The 21,436-nt window shown below is 37.6% G+C and overlaps 2 protein-coding genes across 2 annotated transcripts in view; one reads left to right on the top strand and one right to left on the bottom strand.

Moving 5' to 3' along the window:
- The window catches only part of LOC124975507 (polyunsaturated fatty acid 5-lipoxygenase-like), a 59,893-nt gene extending 58,632 nt beyond the window's left edge, over positions 1-1,261 (bottom strand). The window contains 1 exon segment of the mRNA XM_047538192.1: positions 978-1,261. Within this exon segment, the coding sequence (XP_047394148.1) occupies positions 978-1,127 (150 nt within the window). The 5' untranslated portion in view covers positions 1,128-1,261.
- LOC124975508 (olfactory receptor 13A1-like) overlaps positions 1,016-21,436 on the top strand; it is a 39,540-nt gene continuing 19,119 nt past the window's right edge. The window contains exon 1 of the mRNA XM_047538194.1: positions 1,016-1,401. The gene's annotated coding sequence lies outside the window, so the exon portion shown is untranslated. The remainder of the gene's footprint in view (positions 1,402-21,436) is intronic.

Genomic DNA, 21,436 nt, shown 5'->3' with positions numbered 1-21,436 from the left:
GGGAACCTCTACAGAAGAGGAATGAAGGGAAGCCCTTTCCCTCACCTACCTGCCTAGGGTGGAAGTGTTCCCTGGTGTACTTTTGCTAGAAGTGGCAAATACCCCCAGCTTTCCCAAAGGTCCCTCTTCATCTGAGTTGACTTTATTCTTCCCTTTAAATTCTGGGGCCTGTCCTAAGCACTGAAGCTGTCCTGGTGTAAAAGACACTTGCTAGTGCTACTCCCAGTCACCAGGTGGGACCATTACTCATGGACCAGACTGAAGTTAACCTATTTTACAGTTGGGGTAAGTGAGGTCCACAGGGAGGACAAAGGATCAAACTAGTGGTCAAACCCAGGTTTGGACTAGGGTCTCTGAACTCCCTGACTTGCACTTTCTTCTCACAGCTCATGTTTTTCTGAGATGGTGTCTGTGCCTCACAGAAAGGCAAAGGACTCAAGACAAAGGACCTCTCTCATCCCCTTTGCGACCCGAGTTAGCCCCCTAGGAAGTAAGGGCAGAAGAAATACGGTCTACAGTACTTGCCCAAAGAAGGGATCTCTCACAGTCTCAGCGCTCCATTTGGTGAAACGGAGTGGAAACTTTGTTCCCTCCCCCATGGAAGAAGCGACTGCACCCTGCAGAGGGCACACAGGCAACTCAAGGTCCCCTACCGGATCCCTGAGACCAGGAAATCCAGGACTTTACCCCATTGCAGTACAGCTCGCGCTGACAGGGTCTCAGGTGCTCCCAGCCTAGACCTGACCGCCGCCACTGCTGAATCTTGAACGTGCCTCCAGCAAGATCTCAACTGCCCTGACCACTCTTGGAAGACCCCAGTCCCAGCTCCAGTCCATTACGTCCCAATTCAGCCCCAGTCCTCCCTGTCCTGCCCTGTTTGCCCCGACTGGCCCTCAGGCCACGCCCTCCTCCAGCGCCCAGGTCTCTGCAGCCCGGAGGCAGCCCCGCGCCCTCACGTCCCCGCCGCGCGTCCTCACCGCGCCCCGCTCAAAGTCGTTGTAGAACGCCTTGTCCAGCAGGTGCTTCTCGCTGCAGCCCGCGGAGCCCACGAGGCTGAGGTATATGTAGTCGTCTGTACCTGCGAACCATTGGTTGCCAGTGGCCACGGTGACCGTGTAGGAGGGCATGGTTGCAAACAGTGAGCGCCCGGGGCAGTGGAATCAGGCAAAGCTGGTAACTTCCGCGCCCGACGGTACCTGGCGGGGCCACGTCGATGGCTTCTGTTCACCGCGGGCTGCAGTCGCCTGTCCGGCCCCCTGGCCCCAACACCGCCTCTAACAATAGCCCCGCCTCCTTTCCCCCACGTATTACCCCACCCTGCGGTCCTGTGGCGCCCTGGTCTCTAACTGCTAGTCTCTGGCTGGAGAAGGATCATCCATTTCTGCAGCTCATCTCCACATGGTAGGTGCATGTTCTAACAGCGACGGAATGGGTACTACCTAGGTGGCCCCCCTCATTCATTCATTCATTCATTCATTCATTCGTTCATTCCGTTTCTTATCGCTTCCACCCTTTGTTCCTGCCTCTGCTTCCCTTAGTGTCAGGCTCCCTTAAGTCGCTGGAGTTGGGCTCCCAAGATCCCTAACCCTCTCCTCACCAAGTTCCCAGTATGAGTGGGGGGCAACGAGATCCCGACTGTACTCATGGAGTGGTGACTTGGATCAGGGTCTCTCTGCAAGCGCACAGGGGAAAAGGGAACCCACCAGCTGAGCTGATACTGAGGGTGGAATTTATATCACAGACTTCTGTCAGTCCTGACTTCCTCACGTTATGGAATGAGCACCTGACTGTGCCCGGATCCCTCATACTTGGAGGGGAGCAAGCCACTATTGTCAGTGAACAGGGGGAGGATAGGGACATCCAGGAGAGGAAAGTTCCAATCGGTTCCTGCAAGGGCAAGCCAGCACACTTGGGAAAGCAGGGGCATGTGGTGGGAAAGGAGATAGACTTGGTTGAAGGTAGTTCAGGGAGTGGACCAATGACTGGACGGACGTTCTAGAGAAAGAATCAATTACACATCAAGAATGTTCCAGGAAAAAAAAATAATAAATAAAAAATAAAATATATCGCTATGTTTAAAAATCTAAATGTTATGAATATCTGAAATAAAATTTATTTTCACAATTTTTAAAGAATGTTCCAGGAATTCGGGGGAATCGGCTGCCTTGTGGGGTAATGGGTCCTCTTTCTAAATTGTGGTGGGCAGAGATCCACAAGGAATGTGGTAGAAGGCTTTTTAAATTGAAAGGAAGTTTTTCAGGGCTATAGCTTGACCTGAAATCTATCTCCACTCATTACCTCCATCGGCCCCTTTGTCCTCCTGCCTAGTCTTCAGCACTGGGTCGTCTGAGCATGATTCAGTGATCACAAACTCAGTAATATTTAATGAAATAAAATATTTCAAAGATCAACTTTAAGTTTCATAGATTTTATCAATTTGTCATCTGTTCATATTCGCTTTGATCCTTATTTCCTTCTTTAGGTTTAATTCTTCTTTTTGGTAGTGTCTTTAAAGGAAAGGATAATTTTTTTTTTTTTTTTAGTGTAGTCATTTACAGATGTAAATTTTTTGAAAAGTTCTGCTTATAGCACAATAGCCAAGATATGGAACTAAGCCCAGGTGCCTGTCAACAGATGAACGATCAAAAAGTGTGGTATATATACACAGTGGAGTTGTACTCAGTCATAAAGAAAAATAAAATAATGGCATTTGCTGATAAATAGATGGAATTGGAGAACATCATGCTAGTAAAATAACCAGACTCAGAAAGTAAGGATTAAACGCTTTCTGTCCTATGCAGAAGCTAGACCAAAATAAGGGGGAGGAATCCCATGAAAATTGTAGGGAGATCAGTGACATACAGGAAGGGGATTGAATCAGAGGGAGAAGGGAAGGGGGAAAAGGAGGAACTGCAGAATGAAATTGACCAAATTATGCTATGTATATATATGAATGTACCACAGTAAATTTCACCTTTCACCTTATGTGTGTGTTTGTGTGTGTGTGTGTGTGTGTAGCACTAATTTTTAAAAATCTATAAATAAATAGAAGGAAGACCACAGGAAGAATAACCAGGGTAGGGAGGTCTGGAGGGAAAGGGAACGTACTGGGGACTGAAGTAGAACAAATTATATTCCATGCATGTGTGATTATGTCAAAATGAACCCCAATATTACATATAACTATAATGTACTAATAATATAAAATAAAAAATGAAAAGTTCTGTGTTGTTAGGCCTAGTTGTTTTGTACTATTTTCCAGTTCTTATGTACTTGTTGGTCTATTCCCTAGGTGTTCTATATTGAAAGTAGTGTAAGTTTCCAAATTGTACTGTTAATTACTGGTTTCTCCCTTTAATGACTTCAGATCTTTTTTCATATATTTGGGGGTTCTGAGGTTAGATGCATATACGTTTATAATTGTTATATATTGCCAATGGATTGAACTTATCATAAAGTATCCATGTTTATCTCCAATGACAATTTTCTGTTTGATAACATAACTAATTTAGCTACCTTATGGCTGCTATTTCCATCTTTTTACTTTCAATCTATTTGTATTTTTAATCTAAATTTTGTATTTTATGGAAATCATATTCCTACAAGTTTGATCTTATTTTATCCAGTCTGATGATTTCTTCACTTAGAATTTTTAATTCAGTTTTTTTTCAATACTAGCATTAAAACAAGGGACTTGTGCACTGAGCTACATCCCCAACCCTTTTTATTTTTTATTTTTATTCTGAGACAGGGTCTTATTCAATGCCTAGGCTAGTCTCAAACTTGTGATCCTCTTGCCTCAACCTCTCAAGTAGTTGGTATTGCATCTGTGTACCACCACACCCACCAAATTTATTAGTCTTTAATGCCATTTTTGATGTGGTTGGATTTGTTTCTGCCAATTTTGCTATCTGTTTTTTTTAAGTTACAGGTTCCTCTGTTGCTTCTTTACTTATTGTTTCACATTACATAAATTTTTTTAGAGTACATTTAAATTTTTTAATACTTTTTTGGGCATATTTTGAATTATTTTCTTAGTGGATGCCCTAGGGCCTAAAATATCACAATCTATATTGGATTTATGCTAAACTTAATTCCAGTGAGATTTAAGAATGTTACCCTGACATAGGTCTATCCCCTTTCCTTTCATTCAATCCTATTTCTGTTATACTGTACACATATAAACACAGAAATAGAGTAACATAACTATTACTTAATTTAATTTTAAAGAAGCTTAGAGAAGAAAAACAAGCATATATTTATAAAATTTATTTCAATCTTTCTTTCGTTATTTCTTGTTATTTTCATTTCTTTTACCATTTTGTGACATTTCCTTAATCCAGTACAACTTTGTTCCAACTTAATTCCTTTGTGCTCTTAAGGTATATTTCTGTATGTGATAGAGCCAGTGATACAATTACATACATATTGTTTTATACAATTGTTTTTTAAATTAGTTAAGAGAAGGAAAAAATAATGAAGTCTAATGCCTTTTATAATTATATACATAATTACCTCTACAACTACTTTTTTTTTATTAGAGTAGATACAAGTTATGATCTCATGTTACTTGTTTTCAGTCTAAAGAAGTTACTTTAGTATTTCTTTTAAGACAAGTCTACTAGCAATGAATTATCTCAATTCTTTTAAAATATCTAGGAATGTCATCTCCATGTTTAAAATCTAGTTTTGCTAGACAGAAGATTCCTCTTTTAAGAAAATAAAGGGGGTGTATATTTCATCCAGATAGAAGAAAGATCAGTGGAGTAGAGGTAGGGCATTGAAGGGTAGAGAGGAGGAAGAATTGTGTACATATATAAATAAACCACAGTGAATCTCACCGTCATGTACATCCACAAGACACTAATTAAAAAAAAATAAGTAAATAGCAGAAAGATGAGTACAGTACGGGGAAGGGAACAGGGGAGGAAGGACAGGAAGGAAAGGGGAAGTACCAGGGACAGCATTAGAGCCCACTACATACCATGCTTTTATAAAATTATGTCAAAATGAATCCTAATGTTATGTACAACTAAAAAGAACCAATGAAAGGAAATACATTTCTTTTCTATTGTGATAAAATATATGTAACATTAAATTAAATTTTATTTCTTTTTTCATGTTTCTAGTAATTCTATTTTATAACTTTAAAAAAATAGTAAAATATACATTACAATGACATTTACTATTTTAGTCGTTTTAGATCTATAGTTCAGTGGCATTAAGTACATTCATAGTTCTGTGTTACCAACATCATTATTCATCTCCAGAATGATCTTATTTTCCAATTCTGTGCCCATCTTTCCTCTCCTCAGGAAACTTGGAATGGAACCACCATTTGACCCAGCTATCCCACTCCTCTGTTTATACCCAAAGGACTTAAAATCAGCATACTACAGTGACACAATCACATCAATGTTTATAGCAGCAAAATTCACAATAGCTAAACTATGGAATCAACTTAGGTGCCTTTCAACAGATGAATAGATAAAGAAAATGTGGTATATAAATACAATGGAATATTACTCAGTCTTAAAGAAGAATGAAATGATGGCATTTGCTGGTGAATGGATGGAGCTGGAGAATATCATGCTAAGTGAAATAAGTCAATCCCCCAAAAAACAAAAGCCAAATGTTTTCTCTGATATGCCAGAAGCTAATCCACAATAAGGTGGGGGGGTTGACTAGGGAAGAATAGAGGTACTTTGGATTAGGCAGAGGGGAGTGAAGGGAGGGGAGAGGGCATGGGAGTGGGAGGATAGTAGAATGACTGGGACATTAATGACCTGTGTGCATATAGGACTATACTAGTGGTGTGATCCTACATCATGTACAACCAGAAGAATGAGAAGTTATACTCTATTTATGTATGATGTGTCAATGCACACATGGGTGCTGACATTATGCAGAAAGCTGTCATGTATACTTAATTAGAACAAATTAAAAAAATAAAAAAGGAACAAAAGGCTAAAAAAAAATAAAATAAAAAAGAATCTGTCCCGGCTACCACCATTTTACTTTCTCTGTCTCTTAATTTACTGCTCCAGGTATCTCATACGAGGGAATCATACATTATTTGTCCTTTTGTGCTTGGCTTGTTTCCCTTACCATAGTGCCCTCTAAGTTTGCCCTTGCAGCACGCATCAGAACACCCTTCAGTTTTTTTTTTTTATTGTAAACAAATGGGATACATGTTGTTTCTCTGTTTGTACATGGAGTAAAGGCATACCATTTGTGTAATCATAAATTTACATAGGGTAATGTTGTTTGATTCATACTGTTATTTTTTCCCTCCCCCCACCCCTGCCACCCCTCTTTCCCTCTATACAGTCCTTCCTTCCTCCATTCTTGCCACCCTCCTTAACACTTACCCTAAACCTAACCCTAACCCTAACACTAACCCCTCCCACAACCCATTACGTGTCATCATCCGCTTATCAGGGAGATCATTTGTCCTTTGGATTTTTGAGATCGGCTTATCTCACTTAGCATGATATTCTCCAATTTCATCCATTTGCCTGCAAATGCCATAATTTTATCATTCTTTATGGCTGAGTAATATTCCATTGTATATATATGCCACAGTTTCTTTATCCATTCATCAATTGAAGGACATCTAGGTTGGTTCCATAATCTGGCTATGGTGAATTGAGCAGCAATGAACATTGATGTAGCTGTATCTCTGTAATATGCTGATTTTAAGTCCTTTGGGTATAGGCCAAGGAGTGGGATAGCTGGGTCAAATGGTGTTTCCATTCCAAGCTTTCTGAGGAATCTCCATACTACTTTCCAGAGTGGCTGCACTAATTTGCAACCCCACCAGCAATGTATGAGTATACCTTTTTTCCCCACATCCTCGCCAACACATATTGTTGCTTGTGTTCTTGATAATCACCATTCTAATTGGGGTGAGATGGAATCTTAGTGTAGTTTTGATTTGCATTTCTCTTATTACTAGAGATGTTGAACATTTTTCATATATCTGTTGATTGCTTGTACATCTTCTTTGAAGTGTCTGTTCATTTCCTTAACCCATTTGTTGATTGGGTTATTTGTATTCTTGGTGTAGAATTTTTTGAGTATTTATATATTCTGGAAATTAGTGCTCTATCTGAAGTATGAGTGGCAAAGATTTTCTCCCACTCTGTAGGCTCTCTCTTCACATTACTGATAGTTTCCTTTGCTGGGTGAAAGCTTGTTACTTTGAATCTATCCCAGTTTTTGATTCGTGCTTTTATTTCTTGTGCTATGGGAGTCCTGTTAAGGAAGTCTGATCCTGGGCCGACATGTTGAAGATTTGGACCTACTTTTTCTTCTATAAGATGCAGGGTCTCTGGTCTGATTCCGAGGTCCTTGTTCCATTTTGAGTTGAGTTTTGTGCAGGGTGAAAGATAGGGGTTTAATTTCATTCTGTTGCATATGGATTTCTACTTTTCCCAGCACCATTTATTGAAGAGGCTATCTTTTCTCCATTGCATATTGTTGGAACCTTTGTCTAGTATGAGAAAATTGTATTTATTTGGGTTTGTGTCCATGTCCTCTATTCTGTACCATTGATATACCTGTCTATTTTGATACCATGCCATTTTTGTTACTATTGCTTTGTAGTAGAGTTGAAGATCTGGTATTGCAATATCCCCTGCTTCGCTCTTTCTGCCAAGGATTGCTTTAGCTATTCTGGGTTTTTTATTCTTCCAGATGAATTTCATAATTGCTTGCTCTATTTCTGTAAGGTATGTCATTGGGATTTTAATTGGAGTTGCATTGAATCTGTATAGCACTTTTGGTAGAATGGACATTTTGACAATATTAATTCTGCCTATCGAAGAACATGGGAGATATTTCCATCTTCTAAGGTTTTCTTTAATTTCTTTCTTTAGTGTTCTGTAGTTCTCATTGTAGAGTTCTTTCACCTCTTTTGTGAGATTGATTCCCAAGTATTTTATTTTTTTCGAGGCTATTGTGAACGGGGTAGTTTTCCTAACTTCTCTTTCTGAAGATTCATCACTTATGTATAAAAATGCATTGGATTTATGAGCATTGATCTTGTAACCTGCTACTTTACTGAATTCACTTATGAGTTCCAAAAGTTTTCTGGTGGAATTTCCAGGTTCCTCTAAATATATAATCATGTCATCAGCGATCAGGGATAGTTTGAGTTCTTCTTTTCCTATTCGTATCCCTTTAATTTCTTTGGTTTGTCTAATTGCTCTGGCTAGAGTTTCAAGGATGATATTGAATAGAAGTAGTGAAAGAGGGCATCCCTGCCTTGTTCCAGTTTTTAGGGGAATGCTTTCAGTTTTTCACCATTTAGAATGATATTGGCCATGGGCTTAGCGTAGATGGCCATTACAATGTTAAGGAATTTCCCACTATCCCTATTTTTTCTATTGTTTTGAGCATGAAGGAATGCTGTATTTTATCGAATGCTTTTTCTGCATCTATTGAAATAATCATGTGATTCTTAGCTTTAAGTCTGTTGATATGGTGAATGACATTTATTGATTTCCGAATGTTGAACCAACCTTGCATCCCTTGGATAAAACCCACTTGATCGTGGTGCACTATCTTTTTAATATATATTTGTATGTGATTTGCTAAAATTTTGTTGAGAATTTTTTCTTTGATGTTCATTAAGGATATTGGTCTGAAATTTTCTTTCCTCGATGTGTCTCTGTCTGGTTTAGGCATCAGGGTGATATTGGCTTCATAGAATGAGTTTGGGAGGGTTCCCTCCTCTTCTATTTCATGGAATCCTTTGAGTAGTATTGGAATGAGCTCTTCTTTAAAGGTTTTGTAGAACCCGGCTGAGAACCCATCTGGTCCCAGACCTTTCTTTGTTGGTATGTTTTTGATGACCTCTTCTATTTCATTGCTTCAAATGGATTTATTTAAGTTGTGTATGTCCTCCTCGTTCAGTTTAGGTAATTCATATGTCTCGAGAAACTTGTTGATGTCTTCGAGGTTTTCTGTTTTGTTGGAATATAGATTTTCAAAATAGCTTCTAATTATGTTTTGTATTTCACTTGTGTCTGTTGTGATATTTCCTTGTTCATTCCGAATTTTAGTAATTTGAGTTTTCTCCTTCTTTCTCTTTGTTAGTGGGGCTAAGGGTTTATCAATTTTGTTTATTTTTTCAAAGCACCATGAACAAATAAACGACTTAACACTACAGCTCAAAGCCCGAGAAAAAGAAGAGCAGACCAACACCAAAAGTAGTAGAATACAGGAAATAGTTAAAATCAGAGCCGAAATCAATGAAATTGAAACAAAAGAAACAATCGGAAAAATTAACAAAATAAATAGTTGGTGCTTTGACAAAATAAACAAAATTGATAAATCCCTTCAGTTTTATGGATTATCTATTCATCTGTTAATAGACACTTGGGTTTCTTCTATTTCTTGGCTGGTGTGAGTGATGACATTAAGAAAATAGGTACATAAATATTTTTTGAGACCCTGATTTGGGGCATAAATGCACAAGTGTAATCGTTGGATCGTATTGTCACATGGTAATTCTCCCATAAGTTGACGTATAGACTTTCTTTCTTATGACCTGTCTTTTCCCCTGGGAAGATCCTCTGTGATCCACTCCTCTGCAGCTGGCATGCTTGTCTCAGGCATCTTCCTGTCTCCAGGGTTAAATACTGGGAAGAGAAGTATTCTTTATTTTCTGCCTTTCCAGGAACCTCCTCTCCTTGCAGGGAATCTCTGCCCTATGAGTAACATGGGTGAGGGCATTTAGGGCCCAGTATTCTTGGACTGCTACATTTGAGATAGAGTTCATGTCCTAAGAGTAGAGGTTGAGTAAATGACGGAAGTTTCAGGCCTTTGATTCAGCTTTCCTAGAGCTTCTGCAGCATGGAGTCAGGGGGTGGGAGGAGGGGAGAAGTGTTGGTGATCTGCTCCTACTCTGGGAGTTGGAGGAGAAGGGTACTCTTTTGTTTGCACTTCCCTATAGTCTTTGTCTCACTAACCCATTAGCAATACAGAGGGAATGGGTCATGGCTTAAACACTGCTCTCTCTGAGGGTGGTCGAGTTTCTTCATTTGAAGTATGCCATTAGTATAATTTCCAAACATTTTAACATTTTCCATTGGTTTATTTTTTATTTTAACCAATTGCGGTTGTATCAATTAGATAATGTCTGTAGAACTCCTCCTTCTGTCATTCTAGCAGTGCTTCTCCTATCACTGATCTCTAACTCCTGAAGAATAAGTCCTTCTTCCAAATGATATCCTAAAAGGAATCAGATAAAATGGAGATGTTCTGGTTGAACATGAAGTGAACTAATGCTGTGGTTTGGATCTTAAGTGTTCCTGAAATGTCCACATAGTAAAGGCTTACTTCTCAGGTCGGCAATAATGGGAGGTGGTGTAACCTTTAAGAATTGGGGTCTGGAGGGAGGTATTTAGGTCATTGGAGGTATGCTATTGAAGGGGGAAGTTGAACCCTGGCCCTTCTGCATTCTTTTCCACTCCCTGGGCCCGAAGTGAGTAGTTTTTCTCTGTAATGTGATTCTGCCATGATGTGGCACCACCGGTCTAAAAGCAGTTGACCAACAGATCATAGACTGAAAACTCTCAAACTCAGTCAAAACAAACACTTTCTTTTTTATAAATTGATTATCTCAGGTATTTGTTATAACAATATAAGCTGACAAATAGAAATGAAATCCTGCAAGGAAGCAAATGAAAATGGAGAAGCCCTGGTTGAAAATAAAGTGAACCAATAAAAGGGATGGAAGTTCTGATTGGTTGTTTTTTTCTTTTACCACACCTCCACCCATTCCCCAGACCTGTAATGTAGGTGGGGATACTTTTGGAAAATCATTTGCCTTTAGGATGAAGCATCCAATCCATGTCATGGTCTTGCCCTGCATATTCTTGTCCAATCCCTGCTTCCACCTTCCCAAGGCTATCAGTCGGGGTTCCATTGGAAATAGATGTGTATATGTGGGATTAGGTTTATCATAAGGACTTGACTTATGTAGTTGTGGGAGCTGGCTAGGTAAGTTTGGAATCTGTGAGGCAAACCATCAAGAAGGGCAAACTGGAGTCAATGCTGCTGTACACAGGATGAATTTCTTCTTCCTCAGAGAAACCTCAGATCTAATCTTACCACCTTTCAGTTCTTGGGTCAATTCCACCTAGATAATCTGAGATGATGTGTAATTAATAACATCTAAAATATACCTTCACAGCAACACATTGATCAGTGTTTAATTCAATAATTAGGTACTGTAGAGTGGCCATGTTGACATTTAAAACAGACCATACTTCAATTGTGCACTTTCCTGACCAGTTTACATCTTCTCAACCCCATGCAATCTTTACATACTTCCTTCCTCGGGTTGGAACATTCCTACAATCTCCTTTTTTCTCCTGAACTTCTCCCAGAACCTGCATGAACATTGCTTCTCCTGTGGAACCCTTCCTGACTCTCCCAGGCAAAATTAGTTGGTCCTCATTTAGCTTCCATAGCCTTTGCTCAAACTCATGTTTTAGCACATTGCTACTCTGCTCCACCAGCATTGGCTTCTGTCTGCCGCTCTCCCATTATCTTCTGAGGTACCTGAGGACTGTGTCTGTATTTTATTCATTTCTTGATCTCCAGCAAGATGCCAGGTACAAAAAATATGTAAGTTGATCTTAATTGGTTGAGTTGTTGGAGAGCCTGCAACTAGCCTTGCTAGGAAAGCATGGTTTTTGTAATTGGCAAAGCAGATAGGCAGCAGAAGGTTAAGCTCAAGAGATTGCTCTAACTTCCCCCTAGCTGGTCGCATGATACCCTGACTCATGGAGTGGAAATTTTGGCAAGGCCACAGGAAGCCACTGCATTTGTAATTGCAACAGGACAAGAATACACTCCAGCAGGAAAAAATGGTCCTGGCTCTAGCTGGTCAGAGAAGTGTTCTGGAACCTGTCTGTATAAGCAGTCACTTTCCTCTGGAAGTTATGTTATAGACCGCACGTTGTTTTGGTCCACTCTAAATATTTATAACCTATTTCAGTTTCTCCTGGCCTATTGACATAGATAAGTGAAATTAAGATCTCTTTAATAACTGAGAACCATAAATAAAAACTAATTCATTAAGGGTTTAGGTAAAGAAAATCATGTACGCCCTGATTCCAGTCCCATGAGGATTACTCAGGGTTCCATCAGAGGAACAGAACCCCAAGAATATATGTACCTGGTAAGAGATTTATTGTAGGAACTAAGCTTATGTGAATATGGGACTAGGCAAGTCTGAAGTCTGTAAGGCAAACCATCCAGAAGGGCAGCCTGGAAATTCTTAGGCAGGAGCTGATGTTACTATACATGGGATGAATTTCTTGGTCCTCAGAGAAACCTCGGGTCTATTTTTAAGGACTTTAAATTGTCCAGACCCTGTCTCTCACCCTTCCCTAATATGAAAGGTATCCATATGTCCTAGAAGACTTAGCTTTAGGATCGTGGTCAGCAGCATCTCTCGGTCCATTGCTTATTTATTCTATCCCAGGAAGAATCAGGAGAGGGATAGGTTTTAAGATAGACCTATAACTTCATGAAGACACTGTTGGGAAGATAATAATGAAAGGCCTATTGCAGTTTCTTCATTCTGAGGTCAGAGCTCAGTCATTTTTGGATGAGCATTCCCTGGTCTTCTTCACATTTGTGACTTCCAGAACAAGACCAATCTGTCATCTATTGGTTTCTTTCCTCCCTCAAGGCTGTGACATAAGAAGTGGGTGGGCCACACCCCACTATCTTACCTCAGCTTCTACTCTCTAAGACTGAAGTTTACCATCCAAGGTTCAACTCAGCCATTCTGCTTTATTTAGGGAAACACCATTAATGAATGTTCTTCTTGAGCAAAGATGTCTTTCAATCCATGAAAGCCCAAGACTTTAATGGACTTCTTATATCTGAGTTGGGTGTGACCTTGATTCCTGTTTTTGTTTGTGCTTTTTTTCAAAATGGAGAACATTTTTCATACTAAGATTATGTTCATTCCAAAATTAAATACCACAATGGATTATCTCTATCAACCCTGAGTGAACAATCACAAGAGGAGTCATTCAGCCCAAGCATGGGCATGAATCTTTCCTTGTCCCCCATCAAAAAGGGTCATTAGTTATTCTTTCTCTTTATTCTACATGAAGTTTTTTGTTGTAATCACCACTAACAAACCTGTCCTTGTTTAATTTTTGTTTTGTTTGGGTTTCGTTTTGCTTTTTGTCCCAATAGAGGCCAAGCACTATACGATCATGTCAGTTTTGTTAACTTTCACATGTTATTCTCAAACAAAGATTTGTGGTGAAGCATGGGTGTGGGAAGAGAGGGAACTAGCAATTTTTAAAGCATTCTGCACTAAGAAACTTTTTATACACTAGAGTATTGGTTTCCACAACAGTGCTAAATCTCAATAGTAGTAAATTTCAATTTTATGGAGAAGGAAACCCATATTTAAATCCAAGTTTAAATATCTCCTAAATGGTAATCATGAGTGTTTCAAAGTTTTCAGTATGTGAGGACTTCAATTAATATTTAGGAAAATGTTAATTAGAGTGAAAAAGAACTGAAAAAGGAAAGTGCTTATTATGAAAATCTATCATTTAAAGATGAGTATGAGGTTAATCAATCTTTACTGGACTTCATGCTGCTAAGAACTGTATTGGGCATTTTATTTAGTTAGGTACCATCTAGTAAATATCCCCATCTTACAAGTGGGGATACTGGGTGTGTTAGTCAGTTTTCATATCACCATGATGAAATACCTGAGAAAATCAAGTTATAAAAAGAAAAGGTTTATTTTGACTCAGTTTTAGAAGATCCAGTCCACAATCAATTGGTTCTATTGGTTGGGTCTGGGGTGAGTTATCACATCATGGCTAGAATTCATACTGGAGCAAAATTGCTCATCTCACATCCAGGAAGTAGAAGAGAATAAGACAGGGATTGGGGTCAAGCATCCCCTTCAAAGATATGTCCCAAATCAACTAAGGACCACCCACTAGCACCTAACTCTTAAAAGTTCCTCCACCTTCTGACAGTACCACCATGAGGACTAAGCCTTTTTCACGTGGCCTTTGTGGGACATTCAAGATCTAAATTATAGCACTGAAATAGCAAAGGATTGAGTAACTTTCCCAGGGTTACATAGATAGTTAAGTGATGGAACAGTCTAATTTCAGGGTCTGCTTCTTACCCAAAACTGTGGGAAAGAAGGGAGGTGAAATTTATAAAATGAATGAAAAAGAACACTCTTCTTTCAAGAGTTATGTTTAGAGATCAAGAATTTTTGATCCATGAGACTAATGATAATAGTGTCCACTAACATTTGCATAGCACCTTATACATTGCAAAGCATGACAATGATTTTCAGATGGGAGATCAGAGTGTTAGTTGTTATTCTCAGTTGACAGTTGGGAAAGAGAAACTTGGGAGGGCAACACAACTTGACCAATAGTCAAGAGCCAGTCTATTCCTAGGTTCACCTATTCAGGACTGTAGACTGGTAGGATTTTCACACAAGGTGCAAGCTCCCCAGGGCCCATGTCTAGAACTAAATGTCCTTGAGAAGAGTGAAGAGGGATGCCTAAGGTAGGTAAGGATTGACATAACCCTGTCCTCTTCACCTAGCCGTGGGGACCGGCACTTTACATCTTTGGACTTAGCAGATTACATCTGTGGACTTAGCAACACTAAGGTGCTGGACTGATAGCACTTAAGAAGTGCTCTCAAGGAAGTAGGGCACAGGGAGGATACTAGGCCCCCTGATTTTTATATTAACAGTAGGCAGAAGGAGATAGCAAGAGGGACAGAACATGAAGGGTGAATTTAGGTGTGGCTGTCTTTGTTATGACTCACAAGGTCTCCGCACTAACCCAGGCACTTTTCTGAAGTGTCAGAAAGGTCTTTGAGGCTTCCTGGTTTTGAAAAGAGGTTGCCTTCATCACCAACCACTCAGGGCTTAGCATAGGGATTTGTACTTGGTAGGTGCTTAATAACTGTTGAACCAGTGAAATTGCTTCTTGCTTAAATTCTGTTTTGTAATTAGGCAAATCACTGTACTTTAAATAGTTTTCATTTTATTTCCTCTCACCTAATCTTGTCCAATAAATCAATGATTGGTGGACTTTCAGAGGTTGCAACCTCTGCAAAGGTTGATGCCATTCACAGACTGTAAGGCTGCTGTTGATTGGTTGGCACTCACATGTATTACTAACTCATCCCTCCCTGATTGACTGTATTTCAGAAGTGAGAGGTTGATCCTGAAGAATTGAAAAAGTGTGTTCACTGGGACAAGCTGTTCTGAATTTTGAACAGGTTTAAAATGGGTGCTAGTGGCTATTTGTGACCCAGGCTACCAGGAAATCAGTGTATTCATAAGTTTATGATAATATTCTTACTTTCATAATGTTGCTTTGAGTGAGGACGCACCAAGATACTATCCCTTCCCCACTTGATTGTTTTTAATGTTTGCTATGTTGATTATTTTTGCCGTGAATATTCTTGTTCAAGTTTCTTTATACATACATGCAAGAAATCCTGAAGGCATACATCTGGAAGTAAATTTCAGGGTCAAAGATCATGTGTGCCTTTAACTTTATTGGATATTGATAATTATGACACAATAGTAGTGTATGAGAGTCTGACTGCTCCACCTTTTCAATAACATTAGATTGTCAGATTTAATCCCCCTCAATCTGGTGAGTATAAAATGGTATCATGCTTAGGTATGAATTTTCATTTCATTAATACTAATAAAACTGAGAAACTTTATAAACTTGTTGGTAATTTTGATTTCCTCCTTGAAGTTGTACCTGGTAGATTCTTTTACCTATATTTCTGTTGTCTTTTCTTTAAAAAATAATTTTTAATTTTGTAGATACATTCCAGATACAAATGCTTTGTTGGCAATATGTAGTTTAAAGACGTTCTTCCTATTTGAGGCTTTATATTTTCATTCTGTATGTGGTATTTTGTTTCTTCATAAAGATAATTTTTTGGTTTTATTGTAGTCAGATTCATTAATCTTTTCCTCTATGATTTTGACTATTTTTATCTTGTTTCATATATCTTCTACTACCATGAGGACACAAGATACACTCCTACCTTGTCTTATGAAAATAATAATTTTGATTATTGAAAAATTTTAAATTGAAATTGATTTTTTTGTGTATGATTTGAATAGGGATACAATAGGGTTGACATCTATCTGATTACAATATGTGCAATAGAGTTTTCTTTTTCTCATAAATAGGTCATGCCAGATCTGTAATATATATAGTTAAATAGTTTCTTCTTTAAGACAGAAACAAGAGGAGGCAACAGCAACTTAGGTGACACAAAGATTAGGCAATTTTTTTTCTCTGTATGACACTAAAAGTATAATACATAGAGAAAAAAATGGACTTTATCAAAATAAAAATATTGGTTGTTCACAGCAAATTATTAAGAGATTGAAAAGACAAGCCACAGGCTGAAATAACATTATTTGCAAATCATGTGTGAAAAGGGGACGTTAATAAATATGTAAACCAATTAATAAGAAAAAACAGCTGGAACTTCTATGCTGTTGGCAGGAAGGTAAAATTAGACAAACACTTTGGAGGCAGTTTGCAAGTTTCTTAACTAAACCATCTGATTCACCCATTCTAAGTATTTATTTAGTCAAGAGAAATGAAACATTCTTCCATACAAAGATCATACACAAATATTCATAGGACCTTGTTATGGTTTGGATTATAAGGTGGTCCCCAAAAGTTCATATGTGAGATTATGCTAGGAGGTTTGGAGGAGAAAAGATTGGGTTATAGCCTGGAGGCAGGTGGGGTGAGGTTAGAGGGATGGTTTGTTGGGGACGTGGCTATGGGGTATATATTTTGTATCTGGAACAGAGTCTTTCTCTCTCTGTTTCCTTATTACCATGTGAACTGCTTCCTTCTGCCACCCTCTTCCTCCAGGATGTTCTGTCTCACATCTAACCCCAAGGAATGGGATCTTTTGCCTTCTATAGACTAAGACCTCTGAAACTATGAGCCCTCAAATAAACTTTTTCTCCCCTAAAATTGTTCTGGTCAGATCTTTTAGTCACAGCAGCGAAAAACTGACTAAAACAGACCGTTATTTTCAATGGCTGAAAAAATCCTGGACATACACATGTGCACACACACACACACACACACACACACACACACACATACACACACACACTTGCACACACAGATGTGCATACACACACACACACACATAGAATCATTAGTGGATTAGTGATGAGAATATGTTCTGAGAAATACTTGGTTAAGGGATTTTGTTACACAAATATCATATTACAGAATGAACTTACACAAACAAAGATGCCTAGAACATCACTAGACAATATCATCTCATGGGACAACCATCAAATATGTGGCATATCATTGAACAAAATATTATTATGCAATAATATTATGCAATTCATGACTATATGTGACTATGAGCACATACATACACATATACTTTATATGAGTTTCTCAAAAATTTGTCAACTTTCAATTTATTTGAAATGTCAAATTCATGCTTATAGCTATTACCACAATTTTTGTTTGTTTTTGGACTCCCATCTAAACTTAATTGTGTCTTGAGCTAATCAAGTTCCTATCCTTGGTTTCTTTTCACTGAGTTATTTTGTCCAACTGAAAGAACTTGTTATGTGATACCTTAATGCAGAGATTAACTAATCTGTTACAGCCACTTCTTGTCACTTCACATGAGACTGAATTGTAACAAGACTTTGTTGTCTTTCTGAATTTCATCTTTTGGCAGTTGCAGAGGAGAAGTTGTTGCAACTTTCTGCACTATAAGTCCTGTATTTCTGGATTCCCTTTACTGCTTCCACAATTGCTTCCTGAGTGCCTTGGTTTCATGTAGTTCTTAGTAAAAGGCATGCTAGCTCTCAAGGCACATTTTTAATATTCTATTTTCCCAATTCCTCTCTTGAAAGCACAAAGTCCTTAGTGCATTATTTGCCTTCCAATTTTCACAACTGACCTTTTATTTGTACTTTACTTTTACACCACAGAGGGTGTCATCATTCCAGTCTGCTCACAACACACCCCAGAGATGACCTCTTATAGGTTAATGACTTCTTGTTGTTAAGTCACAATTCTCTTTCTAGGTAAGAATTTCAATATTAGTCAGCTTTGGTTTGTTATGCTGCAATAACAGACAAGTCTAAAATCTCAATGGCAGGCACTCATTTTACACATTGACAACATACTGGATACATCTTGGCTCCACATTCCTTTTGCTTGGGAAATAGGCTGAAGGGGCATCCTTTATCAGGGCTGTATAAGTGCCTATATAAAAGGAAAAAGTGATTGTAGACACAAATGCTATCATCAAATATTATACAAGTTATATAATTTTGTAATATATCATTGTCATATAGTATATAATATACAAAGACTTTCCTTTTTAGTAAATAGTTCAGTCAGTACTGAATGTTAACTATTACTAAATATCTTTTGAAAATTTAATAAGATTACATTTTTTCTTTGACTAATGAATATGAATTTTATTAATAGATGTTCTTATTTTGAAGTTTTCATGCAATCCTGTAAAGAAACTCACTTTTATTAATTTTATTGCTTTTTTGTTTGCATTAATATATGTTAGTGTGTATGTGAATGTATACAATATGACATTTTTTGTTATTTTTACTTGGATATCTCTCAGGCACTGCAAACTCAAAATGTTTAAATTATTCTTATGGTTTCCATTCACAAGTCAACTCCTTCTACATTCTGCATCTCAATAAAAGTCATCAACAATCATATATCTGATTAAGCCAGAGTTACTTGAGTAAACATGAAATTCTACCTATCCTAAAGCACTTATTATATTTGGTCATTTGGAATGTCAGTTGATTCTACTTCATAAATATTTCTTAAAATTCCCCATGTCTGTTGTACTGCACAACTCCACCATTGCTAACATGACCACTCTGCTTCTATTCTTGACCCCTTCAAATCCTTATTCCAATTGCTTTCTAGAAAAGAGAAGAATCTCATGATTTTGTTCCATTATTACCACTTAAAAGGCTTTAAATTTCCATCATTCGTTTGGTTTAATGAATGTTTTGTTAAAAGTTGCTTATTTAAAATCCTAGATGCTTCTGCCATTCACTTAGTGTAAAGTTCAAAATATTTAAAATGCTTTTACTAGACAATGATCTGTCCCCTGTGTATCCAGTGTCTTTTCATGTCACTCTCTCTAATGCTCTATGATCTAGCCATACATTTTTCAGTTTCTCAAGTTGTTTTCTGACTCAGACCATTCTCTATACCTACAGCATTCTTTTCTCTCTGCCCAGTTAACACCTACTCAGATCTTTTGGACCCTGTCTAAACATTACTTACTTTAATTCTCATTATATCAACTTTAAGAGCATTATTTGTTTGATTATGCCACATAAAAGTGGAAGAAATTAACACAATTATCTAACTAACTTCACACTCCATAACCCATGGATTCATTTCTTTGGACATATTCTTGCATTTTGAGTCCGTTTACTTAACATTTTAATGATGAAATATTCTCATCAAGAATTATTACAATTACATTTTGAATTTTAACTGTCATTTAAACATAAGTCCATGTCCAAATGAACTTAGACCCATAACCAGTTCTTTCATATGGTATTTGTCCTTCCAAGGTGACTTATTTTAGCAAGCATAATGTCTTATCTTGATAAACATAAATATAGTAAGTGATTAATACAGTGCAGTAAATTACCATACCATCATTGCTGGTGTGTAGAAACACAATTGCTTCTCATGTGCTGATATTGTACCTTGCAGTTTTACTGAATTTGTTTATTAAATCTAGTAGTTTTTTGGTGAATTTTTTTGAATTTCCTCTATATAGAATCATATATTCTGCAAATAGAGACAATTTAACTTCTTCCTTTCAAATATGAATGTCCTTTTAGGTCTTTTTCTTGCCTAGGTGGTTTGGCTAGGACGTCTAGGAAAATGTTAAGTGGCAATGGTAGAAATAGGCATTCTAGCCTGGTTCTTTCACTATTTTGTATGACATTAGCTGTGAGTTTTTCATGAACAGCCCTTATGTTTATGTATGAATTCTATTCCTAGTCAGTTGAGTAAATATTTTATGATGAAAATGCGTTAAGTACTTTTTCTGCATCAATACAAATGATCATGTGGTTTTTGCCCTTTCATTCTATGAATATGGTGTGTTGCATTGGTTGTTTTAGTAGGTTGAATCATTCTTGTGTTCCAGGAATAAAAACCACTTGGTCATTAGGGATACTGATTTGTAGTGTTGTTTGCATATATTGTCTGTCTTTAGCATGAGAGTAAAGTAGACTTCATAAAATGAGTGCTAGAATTTTTTTTTCCAATGGCAGGGTTCCAACCAGTGTCTACACATGCATGCAAGCACTCTATCCCTGAACTATGTCTGCAGCTAAAATGGGTGTAGTCATAGAAAGCATTGCCTTGCCTTCATTTTGGAGGGATGAATTTGCAGACATTGGCTTTAATTCTATAAATGTTTGTTAGAATTCTCTTGTGTAGCCATCTGGTTCTGGGCTGAACCAGTTAAATTTCCCTTGCAGTTATCAGTCTGTTCACATTCTATATTTATGCTTTAGTTTTAGTAGGTACATTGGTTTTAGGAATCCATCTACTTCTTCTACATCATCCAAGTGATTAGCGTACGGTTTTTCAGTATTTTCTTACAATCCTTTTAAATTTGTGGTCTTGTTTGGAATGTCCATCCTTCAGTTTCTGATTTAAGTTAATCAATTCCTTTAGTTCTTAGTCAACCTATCTAGACATTTGTCAATTTTGGTGTTTAAAAAAATTTTTTTTAACTCTGCTGATTTTTTTCTCTTTATATTTTATTTATCTTCAATCACTAGCATTTCCTTCCTTCTGCTAATCTTAGGTATAGTTCTTCTTTTCCTAATTTCTTGAAGTACAAAGTTAGGATTTTATGTGAGACTTTCTTCTTTTTAAATATACACAGTATAGCTACACACTTCCTTTTCTAGCACTGCTTTTGTGCATCTACGTCACTGCAATCAGAAATGATACTTTTGGAGGATTTCAATCTTTTGAAATTTGTTAAGACTTGTTCTGTGGCCTCACATGTGATCTGTCCTTGATCGTGTTCCATGGATACTTGAGAAGAATGTATATTCTAATCTGATTTTGTTGGGTGGAATGTATTATAGGTCTATCAAGTACAACTGGTCTATCGATTTATAGATTATAGAAGGGATCTTCTATTCTCTTATTGATCTTCTGTCTTGTTCATCTGTTATTCAAGGGGAGATACAGAAATCACTATCACTAGCACTATCACTATGACTGTTTTGCTATTTTTCCTTTCAGATCTGTCAATGTTTGCTTCACATATTTAGGTTTTCTGATATTGGCTA

The sequence above is a fragment of the Sciurus carolinensis genome, unplaced genomic scaffold (genome assembly GCF_902686445.1).
Source record: "Sciurus carolinensis unplaced genomic scaffold, mSciCar1.2, whole genome shotgun sequence".
Classification (NCBI taxonomy): domain Eukaryota; kingdom Metazoa; phylum Chordata; class Mammalia; order Rodentia; family Sciuridae; genus Sciurus; species Sciurus carolinensis.
The sequence above is the reverse complement of the archived record's forward strand: the minus strand, read 5'-3'. Positions and strand labels throughout refer to the sequence as shown.